The sequence below is a fragment of the Armigeres subalbatus genome, chromosome 2, assembly GCF_024139115.2.
Source record: "Armigeres subalbatus isolate Guangzhou_Male chromosome 2, GZ_Asu_2, whole genome shotgun sequence".
Lineage (NCBI taxonomy): Eukaryota > Metazoa > Arthropoda > Insecta > Diptera > Culicidae > Armigeres > Armigeres subalbatus.
This window is the reverse complement of record NC_085140.1, coordinates 171,171,376-171,190,066: the sequence shown is the minus strand read 5'-3', so window position 1 is coordinate 171,190,066 and position 18,691 is coordinate 171,171,376. Positions and strand designations below refer to the sequence as shown.

Below are 18,691 nucleotides of genomic sequence, written 5' to 3'. Positions count from 1 at the left end.
GTGAGGGAAAAAACGGGCTAATATCGCAAAGATCATGTACCATATTAAAATTAGATTGAGGACACTCCTCACGGAATCCAAGTTTCAAAGTGCTCGCGTTTTCGGGGGCACACCAATCGATACGGAGGCGGCGCACAACTGTCATTTTTGTTGATTTAGCTTTGCTGCGTCGCAGCATGCGTGAAATAATAAAAATGACAGTTGTGCGTTACTTCCGTATCGAGTGGTGTGCCCCCGAAAACGCGAGCACTTTGAAACTTGGATTCCGTAATGGGCCAAACACAATTGATACGTTTGCGTGCGTTTTGACAGTTTTCCCATGGAAAAACTGTCAAAACACACGCAAACGTACCAATTGTGTTTGACCCATAAGGAGTGACTTCAAAGACCCTCTAGATATTCGTGAAAGCCTAGATGTCTTACTCCATAAATTTCTAGGATGACCATTAGCATATGCCATGAACGCTTTTTATTCTAGAACCCCAAAGGCATGTACCAAATTTAAAACAGACTCTGGTGTAGATCCTAATGCCTTACTCCAGGGTTTGCTTGGATGACCATGAACATTCGAAATGGGTGCATTCTATTCTACGTACCATAAAAGGCATGTATAACTATTCAAATAGGCCGAAAGAGCTCTGGTTACGCGTGAAGTTCCTGAGGATTGTTCAAGTGCAATGAAAGCGGTATATTCTATGTACCACAAAGAGCATATGCCACTTTTGAAACAATCCGAAAGGTATCTGGTTACGTGTGAAGATCCTGAAGCATATTCTAACATTTTCTTGGAAGACCATAAACATATGCAATGGACGTATTCTATTCTATGTACCACAAAGGGTATGTACCACTTTTGAAACAAGCCAAAAGATCTCTGGGTACCCATGCAGATTTAAAGGCCTATTCCAGGGTTTTCTTGGATGACCATGAACCATTGCATAGGTTGCAATCTATTCTATGTACCACAAAGGGCATGTAACACTTTTGAAAAAAATCTGATAGATCTTTGGTTACGCGTGTAGATCTTAAGGCCTTTTCCAGGGTTTTCTTGGAGGACCATGAACATATGCAATAGAGGCGTTCTATTCTATGTACCACAAAGGGCATGTACCAGTTTTGAAAAAATCTAAAAGATCTCTGGTTACGCGTGTAGACCTGATGGCCTTTTCCAGGGTTTTTTTGGACGACCATGAACATATGCAATGAAGGCGCCAGAGGACTTATCCGAGAGATTTCTTCGATAGCGCAAAACATATGTAGTGATCACATTTGATTTCAAGATGCGCAAAAAGCGTGTACCACTTTTGAGACAAGTCCATAGACCCATGGTTATGAGTGTAGACCTTAAGGCCTTACTCCAGAGATTTCTTGGATGACTCGGAACATATACTGTGAACGCATTCTATGCTAAGTACCACAAAGAGCATGAACCGTATTTGAATTTTCATAATAGGCCTTTGGTTACGCGAGTAGATCGTTAGGCTTTACTCCAGAGATTTCTCGGATGACTAAGACCTCATTTCAGGGATTTTTGCATTACCCGAAGCATATACTGTGAACACCTTCAATTCTAAGAAGCGCAAAGAGCTTGTAGCATATTTGAAACTGGTTGAATGGCCTTTGGTTACGCGTGTAGACTCTTAAGCCTTACTTCAAAGATTTCTTGTATAACCATGGGCATAAGCTGTAAACCTTGACAATGGTCAAAAAGTATATGAGTTTCTGTTTCCAAAACTGTCAAAATTATCCAAATCGGTTGAAAATTGTTGAAGTTATGAGAGTATCAATTTAGTGGAACACGGGTACCCTGTCGGCCATCCACGTGTGTTTTTTTTGTTGGCCGCATAAGGGTTAAGCACTTCCACAGTTATTAACTGCGAGGTTTCTAAGCCAAGTTACTATTTTTGCATTCGTATATCATGAGGCTAACATGATGATACTTTTATGCCCAGGGGAGTCGAGACAATTTCCAATCCGAAAACTGCCTAGACCGGCACCGGGAATCGAACCCAGCCACCCTCAGCATGGTCTTGCTTTGTAGCAACGCGTCTTACCGCACGGCTAAGGAGGGCCGGTGCTTTACTATCTTGCTTATCTGTGGTAAGCTGGAAATTATCGAGTTTGTGGGGAGGATTGACAAACGATTTACAAAATCAACCATAATGCAAATGTTACAAATATGCGATCATGGGCAGTATAGGTTCTATTTTCTGTTTTTTAGCCATATTTTGCCTTCATGAATCCGGATGGATTATTCAGTCCTTTCATAGAAAGGATCGAAAGTCAAGTAGCAGGTTTGATAACAGATCTCAGCATCCTTCAAAAAGCAGTACAGAGGTGTCTCTATGGTTTTGTCGTCGGCAAGAGCGTCCAGAATACTGCCAGGGATCCCATAGAGTTTCCTAGGATACCCGTACTTGGGCCATCTGCAGATGAACCCTTTAGACAATTATTTCCATCATTGTTTTGTGAAATCATGTTTGAGGTGTGACATCTGTTTTGACTCAATTTAGGAGATGGACATTCTGTAAGTCCTCCGGATTGTGTCGCTGGCCCAGGCCCTGAGAGGTTTCATTATTCTCATCATTTTTTTTTTGTGATATCATGAAGTTTGAGGTGTCACACGACCTATTTTGACTCAATTTAGGAAATGGCCATTTCGGAGGTCCCCCGGATTGTGGCCATCGCGGCCGGATGGAGCTCGAGTGTCCCAAGAACCCTGAATATATTATTCTCATCACTGTTTTGTGAAATCATGAAGTTTGAGGTGTCGCACGACCTATTTCGACTCAATTTAGGAAATGGCCTTTTCAGAGGTTCCCAGGATTGTGGCCAATGCGGCCGTATTGAACCCGAGTGGCCCAGGAACCCTGAAAATATTATTCTCATTATTCTTATGTGAAATCATGAAGTTTGAGATGTTACACGCTCTGTTTTGACTTAAATTTGCAAATGGCCACTTTTCCGGGGACAATTGACCCCAACGGAAGGAATCGGAATTTTTAAAAGCCCTTAAAAACAAACGTCAGGGGCGGAAACCTTCCTAACGAGTTCGGGTCAATATGACCCGAATCGCGCTTTTGAATTGTAATAACTTTTCAATACAACAATGTGCACGTCTGAAACTTCTTGACTTTTACAATTCCGTGAAAAACTGTATTCTTGAATGTTGACCTGTTGTACGACGTTCCTGAAAGGCTCGAAAAATAAAACACAATCAATCGTTCGGGACTTATTGACTCGGATTTGACTTAGCAATTTCTCAGCCAAATTCACATGTTTGTATACCCAAAACGACGTAGACGATAGACGATGTAGACGAAAATTGCTCAATTGCTATTTTTTCTCAACAATGTGCCTAGATTTTTTTTCAGAGATAACAGTCAATAATTCTATTTGTTCTAGATTCTCCAAATCATTCAGGAGATCAGAGCCTTGGTCTACTTTTACGCTTGGTAAAAAACCAATAGCAACTCATTGTGAACAAACAGGCACTTAGAGGCCATTCGCATGATTGAGAATTTAGATATTCCCAAACCGGATATCTTAAGTTCTCCAAATCATTCTGGGTTCAATCCAATTGGTCTATCAAGTCAACTGGACTCAATACGAAGCCAATAGTAACCTATGGTGCCCATACAGGCCCCTAGAGACCATGAGCATGATTTGCGATTTAGATTTGTCCAAACCGGATGTTCTAAGGTCTCTAAATAATTCTGGAGATATTGATTATATATTGTTAGAAAAAAAAATTTTTGTTCAATTTTAATGTTTTAATTCTTTTATCAAGACGATTGAAGGGGAAGGACATATATTTTTTGTACATTTGTCTTTTTCTATAATTTAGTGAAGTTTCAAATATATATATTTTTTTTTTGCAAACCAAATGGATAATGTGCTCAATGCGCTAATTAATACTATTGTATGAATTTCACTTACTTCATTCATAGTACAAACGATTACCCTCTTTATTATTTATAGACAATCAAAGTACATAATAATAATCAATGAGAAAATAACAACGGTTGGCCTCACTGCCTTGGACGAAGGATCTCCCTAAAAGTCTGAATGTGGAAGCCACCACACTCAATCAACGCTTTGCCTTGGTTGCTTCTCTATACCAAGTACCCAGAGAGTGAGAATCACAACCGGAATCGGAAAATCTTCAACCACTCGTTCGGAGAGTCCCAGCAAGGGTTTCCCGTCTGAGTGCGTATACATGTTATGTACATATACGCCCAGAGGTATCGAATATTCCTCTCCCACTACAAAACCAACGTGGGTGGGTGGCCAGCGCGTGGTTTGTTGTTGAAAAACACAGCAGGTGCATGTCGATTGGACGCAAGTCGGGGAACTCAGCAGCGCAGATTTTAGGTGCCCGGCATGCGGGCTATGTGCTGAACCGGCTGTGGTGGAGCCGCTCAGAGAACTACGTCCGCAGTTGACATTTGACCTATGCAGGCTCGAGCCAAAGGAAGGAGTGCTTCATTTATTCTTCACAACTCCCAATTGCACACGTACGTGTAACCACGGAAATTGTTGGTACGTAATCGTGAAAATCATTATGATTAGATACTGCAAGTTCATTTCCACTTTAATGGTGGCTTGTGGTTAACGAGTTCAGATCGAGGCAAACCACAATCAACAGTCGGTGGACAAATGAAGGCACATATACGCATTGGAATGAAAAGGCTGATGTATTGCGGTAGATGTTTAACTTTTGAGTAAGAATATGTGCTCATTATGTCTAATCAGACTTATTGATTATGTTGTTATGTGTTGTTAGGTTGTACGACGATTCCCCGAATGCAATTTCACCGAGCCGCTGAAATTGATTGTCCCTGCTGTTCGAATAGATTAAAATAAAAACTCTCCCTAAAAAAATTGAATTTTTCCATAAAAACCCAGATTAATCCACCTAGCGGTGATGGTGCCTTTCTCGACCTTCGTAAAATGTGTGTGCTTGAAAAAAGATGAGCTAGTGGCTAGGAGTAAAAAAGACAAATTTCTTTGTCCGTTCTATGAAAATCAGATTATTTATAGCAAAGATATTGTAGATCCAGTTAAAAACCGAAAATCATATTTTGTCCCATTTCCGGATGTCGCAACTGCATCGCGAGTGGTGCCCGACTATGGCACAGTTGCAACATCCGGAAATGCGATTTCGCGGGACCTCGGTTCGGTTTTCAGCTTGATCTACAATTTGCTAATAAGAATTTCGACATTTTTGTTTCCTTTTCCAATCTTTTTGACGTACATAACCCTGTTTTATTTCACCCAGTCATATATTTTAAGGATATCACTTTTGGATGTTAGTTGAACTGAAGCTCCGACTACACAAAAAGAAAACGAAAATGTCATTCCCATCACGCGAGCGGAGGGCAATATTTGTTATGATATAAATCTCATGACCGTCTTTCCGCCAAACTCCCGTATGAAGTGGGAGAGACAGAGACATCATCTCAGTACGTCGAGCTGAATCGATTGGTATATAACACTATGGGTCTCCAGGCCTTCTGTAAAAGTTTGGTTTTTGGAGCGAACATACAGCCTTTTCGTATAAAAAGGCTAAAATGGTGTTTCGGCCATAACTTCCGATCCCATAGTCCGATCTAGCCAATTTTCAATAGGAAACAATGGGACAGGATTCTGCGTCGAATGCAACTTGTTGCGTGTGAATCGATTAAGGTTAGGTGTCCGAAAAATAGGTGACATTTTTGCGATTTTTATGAAAAAAGGTACTTTGGTCATAACTTCCGATCCCATAGTCCGACCTGTCCAATTTTCAATAGGAAATAATGGGAAAGGATTTTGCGTCGAATGCAATTTGTTGCGAGCAAATCGGTTGAGAATAAGTGCCTGAAAAATGAGTGACATTTCTTACGCAATATTTTCGTATGAATTTGTATTTTGGCCATAACTCTCGATCCCATAGTCCGATCTGGCCAATTTCAAACAGGAAATAATGGGACAGGATTCTGCGTCGAATGCAACTTGTTGCGAGCAAATCGGTTGAGGATAAGTGTCCGAAAATGAGTGACGTTTTTTACGCAATTTTTTCGTATGATTTTGTGTTTTGGCCATAACTTTTGATCCCATAATCCGATCTGGCCAATTTCAAATAGGAATCAATGGGACAGGATTCTGCGTCGAATGCAACTTGTTGCGAGCAAATCGGTTGAGGATAAGCGCCCGAAAAATGAGTGACATTTTTTACGTGATTTTTTCGTAGGATTTTGTATTTTGGCCATAACTTTCGATCCCATAGTCCGATCTGGCCAATTTCAAATAGGAAACAATGGGACAGGATTCTGCGTCGAATGCAACTTGTTGCGAGCAAATCGGTTGAGGATAAGTGCCCGAAAAATGAGTGACATTTTTTACGCGATTTTTTCAAATGAATTTGTATTTTGACCAAAACTTTCGATCCCATAGTCCGATCTGGCCAATTTCAAATAGGAAACAATGGGACAGGATTCTGCGTCGAATGCAACTTGTTGCGAGCAAATCGGTTGAGGATAAGTGCCCGAAAAATGAGTGACATTTTGTTGAGTAGTTTTGCACACACACACACACATACACACACACACACACACACACACACACACACACACACACACACACACACACACACACACACACACACACACACACACACACACACACACACACACACACACACACACACAGACATCACCTCGATTCGTCGAACTGAGTCGATTGGTATATAACACTATGGGTCTCCGGGCCTTCTATAAAAAGTTTGTTTTTGGAGCGATCATATAGCCTTTACCGTATACTTAGTATACGAGAAAGGCAAAAATTAGGACATTTCCAATAAAGAAATCAGGGTATGAGCAATAAATAAATATAAAATTTCCATAAACAAAAAAAAACAAAACAAAAACAAATTTTGTTCACCAATTTTATTTGTTAACTATCTAATACATACATGAATCTCTTAGACTAGTTGTTCGTGTTTTCTTAACACTCCTTATTAGCTATGATACATTTTTAGTTATCTATATAATAAAAATGAGTTGAGTTTTCCTTCCTGACGATTTAACTCGCGAACGGGTTGACCGATTTGCAAGATATTTTGCCTAATCGATTCGTATTGGGATCCGCAAGGTTTGTATATACAAAAAAAAATGGTGAATTTAACGGGGAAATGTAAAAAATCATTAGAATACAATTTTGGGTCAGCCGTTGAGGAAAACAAAACAAACGCACGGAAATTGATCTAGAGTGCGATGCTGCAAATAGTTCATTGTGACATTTGGTACACCCGGGCAAAGCTGGTTTTTTTTTTCGCTAGTTATTAATACATTTCAATTGCCTCTGGCAGTTAGGATTTTCTTTTGTTAAATTGAACCATGTAGAAATGTTCCACCAAAAATCATGCATTTAGCATCCATGTGGCAATGTTTAATTTCATGACCCCATTTTTGGCACTTACCACCGCATTGAGTATGGTTTTGGAAATTTCCCACAGGCCTGGGAAATGTTCCTATGTAGGGTAAAGTGCCCAATAGTGTACCCTCCAGCTATTTTTGCACTATTACAGCACAATGTAAACATTTTGCTATGAAATTCCATCGGGAGAACCTACCTTTCAGTCCTATGATTTGATTACATGGATTGGAAACGCTGTGGAAAGCAAAATTTGATAATTTTTATAATAAATAATAAATACGATAGTGTCCATTATAGGAATATTTTGGGGGGTCCATAATAGGGAAGAAGAATGTCCCGAAACGGAACATGACAATCAAATGAAGTGTCGACTTCTTCTTCTTCTTATTGGCATTACATCCCCACACTGGGACAGAGCCGCCTCGCAGCTTAGTGTTCATTAAACACTTTCACAGTTATTAACTGCGAGGTTTCTAAGCCAAGTTACCATTTTTGCATTCGTATATCATGAGGCTAACACGATGATACTTTTATGCCCAGGGAAGTCGAGACAATTTCCAATCCGAAAATTGTCTAGACGGGCACCGGGAATCGAACCCAGCCACCCTTAGCATGGTCTTGCTTTGTAGCCGCGCGTCTTACCGCTTACGGCTAAGGAGGGCCCACTATAAGTCGACTATAAGGAAGCAATTTCCTATTATGGACCCTCAGGGGGTCTTCTATAGGGCGAATTCAGTCAGACTTTAAAATGTTAATTTCAACAAATAACGTCGTGTATTTGAGTATTTTATGAATGTATCGTGGAGAAGAGATGCAGTACTTGTTATTAGATATCTGTTCACGATTGCAGTGCGTGTAGTGATTCACTCGCGACGAATTTGATTCCACTGTCTGTGATATGATCACGGCGAAATTCTTCTAGAGAAAAAAACAGTCCATAAATCACTGGCAAGCAAATGCGCTAATAGCCACTGGTATAACGACGACGACGGGGATAGAACCAATTGTACTGGTTTATTCGGATTGACCGATCGACGGGATAACAGCAAAAGAAGCGTGCGTTTGGTTCGAGTGCTGTATTCAACTAACTGCTGTGACGATCGTGTGAGAGGTTTACAATAGAGAGCGTATGGAGTCTGTATGATATGTGTGGTAGCGATTATACAGGGTGTGTGCATATAATTATAAATATAATTTACGAATTCATAGTGTGTAGTTCAAACTAAGTAAAGAGTGTTCTAAACATGCCGGCCGCCGTTGAAGCCGTCCGCTTCAACCATTTTCTGCAATCGTCGGAACTCGGCCAGTCACGATCTAGCAACCATGCTGTCTGCCTTGTTGTCATCTTCGGTGGATTCTGCAGGAAGGACAGCGATCTCAGTGACCGCTCGCTTGTATTGTCCGGAGACAGTCTTGACAATGACTACCCGAACTCTTCCATCTTTGCCTACTACAGTGTCGACAATCCGCCCCAATGGCCATTGGAACGGGGGTACGTTCGCTTGCTTGACAAGCACTAGCTGACCAGCGCGGACATCAGACTGTGGCTGTTTCCACTTTGCTCGCTGCTGAAGTTGACTGACGTAGTCCCGTTGCCAGCAACGCCAGAGATCTTGGACCGATTTTTGCATCTCCTGTAGACGAGACAGACGATTCGGATTGATGTCGATCAGGTCGGGCTCCGGGATGGCAACGAGGGGTTCGCCAACCAGGAAGTGACCAGGAGTTAAAGCGGTACAATCGTCAGGAGAATCTGTAAGCGGAGAAAGAGGACGGGAATTGAGCACCGATTCGATCTGGGCAACGACGGTTTGGAGCTGGTCCACGGAGAATGAGCGGTTGCCCATGATGCGCCGAAAGTGGTGCTTGAAGGATTTTATTCCGGCTTCCCAGATACCGCCAAAGTGTGGCGAACGAGCCGGGATGAAGCGAAATTTTATTCCACTTTCCAAGCAGAAGTTTTCCCAGTCTATGGACCGAAATTGACGACGAAACTCGTCTCGCATTGTGCGAAGTTCTCGGTCTGCTCCGACGAAAGCAGTCGCGTTGTCGCAATGTAGTTCGAGCACACGACCGCGACGAGCCACGAAACGTTTGACGGCGTTTATGCAGGCAACGGAGGACAAATCTGCGACGACTTCAAGGTGCACAGCTTTAACCACGAGGCACACGAATAGTCCGACGTACACTTTTACCGACGCGCCCCGACCACTTAACGGACGTACGAAAAACGGTCCACAGTAATCCATCCCCGAGTGTATGAACGGTCTAGCAGGTGACACGCGAACAGATGGAAGAGGTGCCATTATTTGTTGAGCTAGTCGTGGTTGACACCGGAAACAGGTAACACATTGACGTACCACTTTGCGTGCTAGTTGTCGACCCCGGACTGGCCAGAATCGCTGACGAATGGTTGCGAGTGTGAGCGTGGGACCGCCGTGAAGTGTTCGAATATGGCACGATCGGGCGATGAGCCAACTGAGTCGGTGATCAGCTGGGAGCAGTATCGGAAAGCGAGTGTCAAAGCAGGTCTTCATGTTCGCAAGTCTTCCGCAAAGTCTGAGCAATCCAAACTGATCCATGAACAACTTCAGGTCCTTGAGTGGTGACTTCGACATTGGCAAAACTGTAGCAGCTTGTGCACCTTGGATGCGGCTATAATGACGAACTTCCATAGGGAAATTATCCAGTTGGGCTTGTCGGACGAGGATCTTGAGTGCATGTTCACCTTCTTCGGGGTTCAGTGTACCATCGATGCGATCATTTCGAGGGAGTTTGGCATTGTTAAAGAATCGATAGCATCGTGCTACTACCCGCACCAGCTTGGCTAGGTCCGAAAAACGATCAAAGATTGTTGAGTCGACAATAGTACTGTGCATAGAGTGCACTGGACAAGCTTCTTGCTGCAAATGATGAGCATCCGGCGTCGAAACCACACACTCGGGCCAACTGTCGACGGGGTCCTTGAGAAAACTTGGTCCATGCCACCACAAATCGTCCTTCGAGATCTGACTTGCCATCATTCCTCGAGAAATACGATCAGCTGGATTCAGTTCCGATGGGACATGCCTCCACTTGGAGCCATTGGTTAGGCGCTGGATCTCTGCGATTCGGTTCGATACGAAGACTTTCCAGACATTCGACTGAGATTTCAGCCAGTGCAGAACAATACTGGAGTCCACCCAAAACGTTGGTGATTCGACGAAATCGGTTTCCCTCCGAAGAGTGTCAGCCAACTGGCTACCGAGCAGAGCGGCGCACAGTTCAAGTCGAGGAATTGACTGCCCACGTAATGGAGCGACACGAGATTTGGCTGTCAGTAGATGACTGTGGCATTGTCCGAATTCGTCAGTTGAGACGACGTAGATGCAGCAGCCATATGCTACTTTCGATGCATCGCAGAAGCAGTGCAAACTGTATTGTCGATTCTTGACTGCTCTGCGCGGTACGGAGAGTGCTTGTAGCTGGTTGAGCTCCGAGCGATAGGTTGCCCACGAGGAAGCGTGTTCTTTGGACAGTTGATCGTCCCACGACCAGTGCTCTGCCCAAAGGACTTGGACTAACATTTTAGCTTTAACCACTACAGGTCCGAGAAGACCAAGAGGGTCAAATAATTGCGACATTTCGGATACGACGAGGCGTTTAGTCGCGACTTGCAGCTGCGGCAGATCTGGGATCTTGAACTGAAATGTGTCTGATTGGGGCAACCAAAGTAATCCTAGGGTCTTGACTGTAGGTGTGCGATCTATTTCGAGTTCTGGTTTGGTTTCCCACAATTGACGAGGTACGTAACTGAGGACGGATGTGTCATTTGTTGCCCATTTTCTGAGCACGAGGCCTGCTGTTTTCAGAATTTCCATTAACTGCCGACAAGTCTCGGCAAGTAGATTCATGTCGTCATGGCCGGTGAGTACATCGTCCACATAAGTCCCTTTCCTTATCACGGGGACTGCTAACGGAAAGCGTTCTCCTTCGTCAATAGCCAATTGATTCAGAACGCGTGTTGCATGGAACGGCGAGCTAGCTAATCCGTAGGTAACGGTTTTAAGCTGATAAATGCGGACCGACTCCGATGGATCTGTTCGGAACAGAATCTGTTGATACCTTCGGTCTTCTGGATGCACCCAGATCTGTCGAAACATCTTCTCAGCATCAGCGAATGTTGATGACGGTAGAGTACAGAGCTGGCTGTACTGTTGGTCCGACAAAAAGAATCTCGTTTAACGACAAACTGGTGGAGCTACGACAGGATCCATCGAATACGATTCGTGTCTTCGTAGTGGAACTCTCAGGACGGTGGATGGCATGGTGGGGTAGGAAAAACTGTGGACTACACGACGCGCGCGAATTCACCTCCTCCATGTGACCCAGACTTTCGTACTCCTGCAAAAACTCGTGATATGCGACACGAAGACATTCATCAAGAGCGAACTTTTTCTCCATAGACTGGAGACGACGGAGTGCGAGTTGGTAGGAATCGCCTAACATCGGCAGCATTTCCTCTCGCAGCGGAAGACGAACGACGTATCTCCCGTCTGAGTCTCGTCCAACGGTTTGTTGGAAGTGATCTTCACAGTGTTTCTCGTCGGAAGTGTAGGCTTTCCCGACGTCGAAGTTGTCGATTTCCCAAAAACGTTCGAGTTGTTTGTCGAGGTGGTCGTCTGTGCAAACGTGACTAGTCTGGACTGCTGGTGGATCCTTTGTTGGATCCGCGACCTTCCCACAGACGATGTAGCCTAGTACAGTTTTTTGTAGGAGCGGGTATCCTGCAGCGAGCATAATTTGCTGTTGTTCCAGCAAAAAGAAGAACAGTTCCGCACCGATGATGAGGTCGATCCTTTGGCTTATATTGAACTGAGGATCGGCCATCGGGAGATGGCGTGGAATATGCCAACGTGTGACGTCGATATGGTGACTAGGCAGTGACACCGTTAGCTTCGGCAGTACCAGACAATCCAGAACGAAACGATGATCTCCGAAGCGTGATGCAAGCGAAATGGTAACACCGAAATGAACGTTTACGGTGGACTGACCAATTCCACTAACCGGTGAATTCAGTTTGACTCGCTTCAATCGGAGTTTCTGGCAGAGTGATTACGAGATGAAACTAGGTTGGAAACCACTGTTCAGTAAGGCTCAGGCGAAATAGTCATTGTTGTTGGGGTCCTTCACCTTTATCACTGCCGTTGATAGCACGACCGTTTGCTGGAGCGAATGGCCAGTTACTTTAGCACTTTGACAGGAATTGGAGGAAGGCGAATGAGTTTCGACGAAATAATCAACCGACGACGGAGTGGTGGGGGCAATACCGACCGAGTACGATTGTGGAAGCGACCGAAACGACGAACTCGCACTAGACATAACTGACGGTTGGCGTACTGCGGCGTTCAAATCGCGTGGCGAGACTTGGTACGATGGCGAACCGATTGCTTCAGCCGATTGACCAATTACAACTGGTGTTGATTGGTTTGGTGCTGCTGCAGAAGTCCCAGGAACCGTAGAAGACATAAACGGTGGGAGATGCAGCAGGGAGTGGTGCTTCTTGAAGCACTGTTTACAGGAACTGCTGGAACAATCCTTCGCCATGTGTGTACCCTTCAAGCAGTTTATGCAAAGCCCATGCTTCTTGACGAACTCGAAGCGTTGTTGCGGAATCAGGCCTTGGAAACCACTGCACTGAAACAAGAGATGCGCTTGTTTGCAGTAGGTGCACTTCTTCGTGTTATCTGCAGCAACATGGGCTGTAAAGCGAGATTTTGACGATTTGGGTTCAGACTGGGTGTTGGTTGGGTGGGAGAGCATCAGTGTTTTTATAATTCGCGATCTTTTGTGAACAAAATCAAGGAGTTCTTTGTAAGTGGGTCGCTCGCCATCATCCACATGGGTTTCCCACTCTCGCAGTGTGCCAGGATCTAGGCAACTGCTCAAACGCTCAACGAGAAACGAGTTCCAGTGCTCTTCAGCTGTCTCGAGTTTATTGAGTAACTGAACATGACGATCGAAACTATCGGCCAACTCTGACAGTCCCAAAGCGGATTCCCTTTTCAATGGGTTGATCGCCAATAGAGCTGACATGTGTCGCTTAATGAGCATATTTGGATTCTCGTAACGATCTTTCAACAGATTCCACGCAACTTGATAATCGTCGGCAGAAATATCAAGTGCGGAAATCACACGAGCGGCCTCGTCTGTCAACGATGCTCGCAAATAATGCATCTTCTGTACTGCTGTCAATTGCTGATTAGAATGAATCAGCGAAACAAAAAGATCGCGAAATGAAACCCAATCGTCAATCTTGCCACAAAATACTGGAATCTTGATTTCCGGCAGCCGTACGTTTGTTATCGGCTGAGCCGGCTGAGCGCAAACTGACGATGGTGCGCGGGGTGGTGGGGGAGGAACAGTGGGTAATTTACTTTGTAGAGATCCCTTTAGTTCGAGGTATAACAATTGGAACTCTCGCCTTTGTTCCGAAAAATGTTCCTCACTGTCCTCTAAAACTTCAATTTCCTCCTGTGTGGAGAGGAAATCACGCCACAACTCATCCAGGTACGCAATTTGTGTTGCTAACTGGTCCTGTTGAGTGGGCTCATATGACCGATTAAAGTCATTAATCATCATCGCCGAGCCCAAAATGTTCGAACGGCGACGATGCAACAATTTTAATTTTGCCGCCGAGCTTGCAGCTCTACTTACGCTTGCTTTCTTTCCAGCCATATTAATTCCAATCAGTCACCACCACCAAAATGGACACGTACCTGCTGTCGGGGGTAAACTCTACCTCACCGATTTTGCTGCTGCTGACTGCTGTGGCTGGGAAGGGTACACGGTACAATTACTATGCTGCTACTGGAGCCGACGAAAGCGATGAGGATGCTGGCTTGGCCAAAGAAAATTCCACGGAATGTTCAATTTCACTCACTACATTACGGACAACGTGCTGGACGTAATGCTGTTTTCACTGCGATGGCGGTTTACTGGAACCACCAACCGACACGATATCGCAATGGCGATTATCACTTAACTGCAACTCACTGTCCCGGGTTTCGGCACCAAAAAATGTTCACGATTGCAGTGCGTGTAGTGATTCACTCGCGACGAATTTGATTCCACTGTCTGTGATATGATCACGGCGAAATTCTTCTAGAGAAAAAAACAGTCCATAAATCACTGGCAAGCAAATGCGCTAATAGCCACTGGTATAACGACGACGACGGGGATAGAACCAATTGTACTGGTTTATTCGGATTGACCGATCGACGGGATAACAGCAAAAGAAGCGTGCGTTTGGTTCGAGTGCTGTATTCAACTAACTGCTGTGACGATCGTGTGAGAGGTTTACAATAGAGAGCGTATGGAGTCTGTATGATATGTGTGGTAGCGATTATACAGGGTGTGTGCATATAATTATAAATATAATTTACGAATTCATAGTGTGTAGTTCAAACTAAGTAAAGAGTGTTCTAAACAATATCAAACAGAATTTATATGTTGAAAATGTCTACTTCTTATGACAGGAAGAGCAAAATTGTAACGTATTGGCATTGTAACCTAACACGGACATGGGACATAATGCAGGCCTTTTCCAAACTTTTCATTTTATTTAGTTCACTTTTGTTGAAGTGAACTACATAAAATTCTTGAGAAATACCACTGTGGGAAGTACCAGAGTGAGATTTCTATTTCATCTTAATTACTTGGACTGGTGCAAATCCAAGTAACTGAGAAATATCAATTTTATTCTCATCCAGTAATTTATCATCATAGACGTAAATAAGGGGGTGGGCTAGGGGAGGCTCTGCCGTCCATAGAAAAAAATAAGGTCCCCCCCTCAGGATTTGAGAAGTTAGTTAGCAGTGATATCAATTTTCAACATATAGCATAATGAATTATGGAATAAGATTGAAGACAAAACAGTTATCTCCCATATTCAAAGATTTCTGGGAGGCAGTGAAATTGCACTTGGTGTAAATTATGCAAAGGTAATGTAATATATAATATATTTGAAAGCATCAAAGTAACCTTGATATGAACAACAACTGAGAGCCACCAAAATATCGACCAAAGCAATCGTGGTACTTTGCCAGCAATCAAGGACCTGTGGTCAACAATCACGGACTGGAGTGACAGTTTATCAGCAGACTTCCGCATGCCCAGCGGCATGATAATCTCTACAATTCACATCAACATTCGAGAAGGATTCCCATCAGAATCCGAGAGGAATTCCCATCAAAATCCGAGAAGAATTCTCATTGGAATCTCTAAAGAATTCCTTTCAAAATCATCGAAGTATTCCAACCGGAATCCAGAAGTATTCAAACTGGATTCCTATCGGTATCGTTGAGGGAAACCTTTGGGAATCTGTAGGGGATACCTTTCATAATCCATGGAGGACTTGCTTCAGAATTTCTCGTTGATTTACTTTGGGGTTCCTCCGGGGTCGTTTGAACATTTGTTTCGGAATCATTCAAAGATTTGCTTCGGAATTCCTTTGAAATTTGTTTCAGAATACTTCAACGAATTGCTTCGGAATCCCTTGAATATTTAATTCGGAGTCTCTCAACGTTTTGCCTCGGAATCTCTTAATGATTTGTTTCGGAATCTCTCCACGATTTGCTTCAAAATCCCTTGACGAATTGCTTCGGAATCATTCGACGATTTGCTTTAGAATTAGGGTTTGCAGAAATCGCTTTCAAAAGATAACGAACAACGATAAAAAAAAGAGGCAAAAACCTTTTCGAATCATAACAAGCCATGAAAACAAAAATATTGCACTTGTAAACAATTTGAAAAAAAAAATCGGATAGGCGACCCCCACCGATGGGATTTATTAAAACGCTTTGTTCTCGCTCATCTCATGTTGGGGACCATATTTTTTTCGCCCAGTTACACAGCTGTTGAAATGTACGATCAGAACCGGTGCCCCCCGCAATTGGGACATATGAAAGAAATTTATCATGGGTTGTAGCCCTTCGAATCAGTTCATTATCGTAACGGCTACCGAAAAACGTCTCTCACGGTGTGCTACCTATCGAGAGTGTATACAGACATAATAAGCGAGAGATTTGCTCATTCTCTTTTGGATTCAAACCCTGTTCAGAATGCATCGACGGTTTGAATCGGAATTTCTCGAGAATTTAGTTTGGACTTTCTCAACGATTTACTTCGGAATCATTCGACGATTTGCTTAGAAATCCTTCGATGATTGCTTCAGAATCCCTCGAAGATTTGCTTCGGAGTCCCTCAACGTTTCGGAATCAGTAGATGCTTCTTTATGGAATCCCTGGAGGATTAATTCGGAGTCCCTCGACGATTTGCTTCGGGATCCCTCGCTTCTTCATCCCTGGAACATTCACGTTGGAATTCTTGGAGGATTTTCGATGGAACTTCTGGAACATTCCCGTCCAGTCTTCCCAACGAACATCAAACCCGCTCGGTACAAGAGTACGCGTACTCTTTTTGAACTCTCTTCTTGCGTTCGAACCGCAACGCACGATGATGTACTCAAACCCGAACTTGCGTTCGAGTTCATTTTCAAACCCAAGTTCAAACTTCGGTACGATAAGGGTACAGTACAGCTGACGTGTTGTGTTTCACACTTATGTTCGTTTATTCCGAACGGTATACACGGGAGGTGCAACATTTGTCATCGCAAATACGAACAGTTCAGGTGCAACTTTTTGACTGCCAACACATGTTTTCGATGGAGTTGGTGATGCCATCAATCAAATAACAAGTAAATATTATTGAGATTTATGCAAGGATTTATATTATATTTTCGTCTTGTTTTTAATGTTTTTCAATATCTACTTTATATTGCACAAATTATTACACCAATTTTGTAATTTAATTTTGCAAATTGAAAACGTAAAACATGGTTAGGCATAAGGTTTTGTTTATTGTTAATAATATATGTAAGTGTAGAAAAATCTACAAAAAAAAACAAATGGTTCTTGTAGGATTTGATAAATTGTGAATGCTAGAAATTTATGGAATCTAGCCGTGGAAAAGTTACTGGATTCCAATCATTTTATATGTTTATATTTATTAAAAACTTATTAAAAATGAAGATTATTTCAATTACCGCCATCGGCATTACTGACAGCCATGAGGTCGATAACAAAATCGTTCGAAAAGGACTTTCATAATTAATTAATTTTCAACAATATCAATAAAAACAAAGATACCCGAAAGACCTAATAAGAAACCTAATAGGAAACTTATGACAATTCCACATCACACAAGTATTGTTACCACGCGATGCCTACCCGCTTCAGGCAAAGTGTAATTTTTTCTACACCGGTGGCAGAATAAAGCAAAAATGGAACTGCACCGTTTTTAAAAACGAACGATTCCAGTGCAAGTTTACCTACACCGGTGCGAATAAACGAAAACGACATTTTTCTTTTTTATTCTCTGCTGAAAAAAATAAAAACAAAATTGAAAATTTCTTTCGACATATAAAAAGAACGCTGGATCAGAACACTAGCATTCAACTCTTATCTTTACAGCCTCTCCCATTCTCCTTTCGCTTCTTTTCGTCGAAGTTTACAGTGACATACTTCGTCTTTTGTTCGGATATAGCTCGTCTATGTTTGGTGTACCACACTCAGGCAAAAAAACTTACGATTTTCATAAGCAACCACTTATGAACGGATATTTTCTGGGTTTCATTACCGACTTATGCCGTTCAAAAGAAAGCTTGCGAATTCCATACTTAAAACTTATGATTAGTGTAAGTGTAATTATTGAGAAAAAGTTTCCAGTTTTGACGTTAACAACGATGAAAAAATTTATTTTAACAACGTATCTAGGATGGTTTGCACGCGGAGTCGTTTCTCATTTTGGTTTTATTTTGTACGATATTATATGAGTTTTAGAGAGATTACTTTTCATTATGTTCGCTATATTTCAACCATTTCATAGGCTATCGTTGTTCATCGATGACAGATAATATCAGATTGGACATTGATTTATGACACCCATGTTCAGCAGAAATTTAATTGATGATTCATTGACTATAGAGAACCTTTCATAGGAAATGTCAAATAAATTGTGGGTGTTCCTGATATGTTTGTTTTTATGGCATGGGTACAAAAATTTCAGTTCTGATTTACATTTTTTTAAACTGTTGATATGTAATCAGTTTCAATTTTGAATTTCAAATTGTCTTCAAAACAAAATTATGTTAAAAAAACTGCATTTATTATTATGATTATTATTGCAAATATTTTCAAATTTTATATTATTTCCATAAGATACTCATAAATTTTAA

The 18,691-nt window shown here is 42.4% G+C and overlaps 3 protein-coding genes across 5 annotated transcripts in view; 1 reads left to right on the top strand and 2 right to left on the bottom strand.

Moving 5' to 3' along the window:
• LOC134211201 (protein FAM135A) overlaps positions 1 to 18,691 on the top strand; it is a 204,497-nt gene that overhangs the window by 15,428 nt on the left and 170,378 nt on the right. The gene's annotated exons all lie outside the window — the stretch shown is intronic.
• On the bottom strand, positions 8,724 to 11,558 carry LOC134209372 (uncharacterized). The gene has a single exon (XM_062685357.1). It carries the CDS (start codon positions 11,556 to 11,558, stop codon positions 8,724 to 8,726), a length of 2,835 nt encoding a protein of 944 aa, XP_062541341.1.
• LOC134209371 (uncharacterized) lies at positions 11,569 to 14,133 on the bottom strand. Its single transcript, XM_062685356.1, has 3 exons — positions 14,113 to 14,133; positions 12,589 to 13,992; positions 11,569 to 12,498 (listed from the first exon to the last, which is right to left on the bottom strand). The coding sequence occupies exons 1-3, from the start codon at positions 14,131 to 14,133 to the stop codon at positions 11,569 to 11,571; spliced, it is 2,355 nt and encodes a 784-aa protein (XP_062541340.1).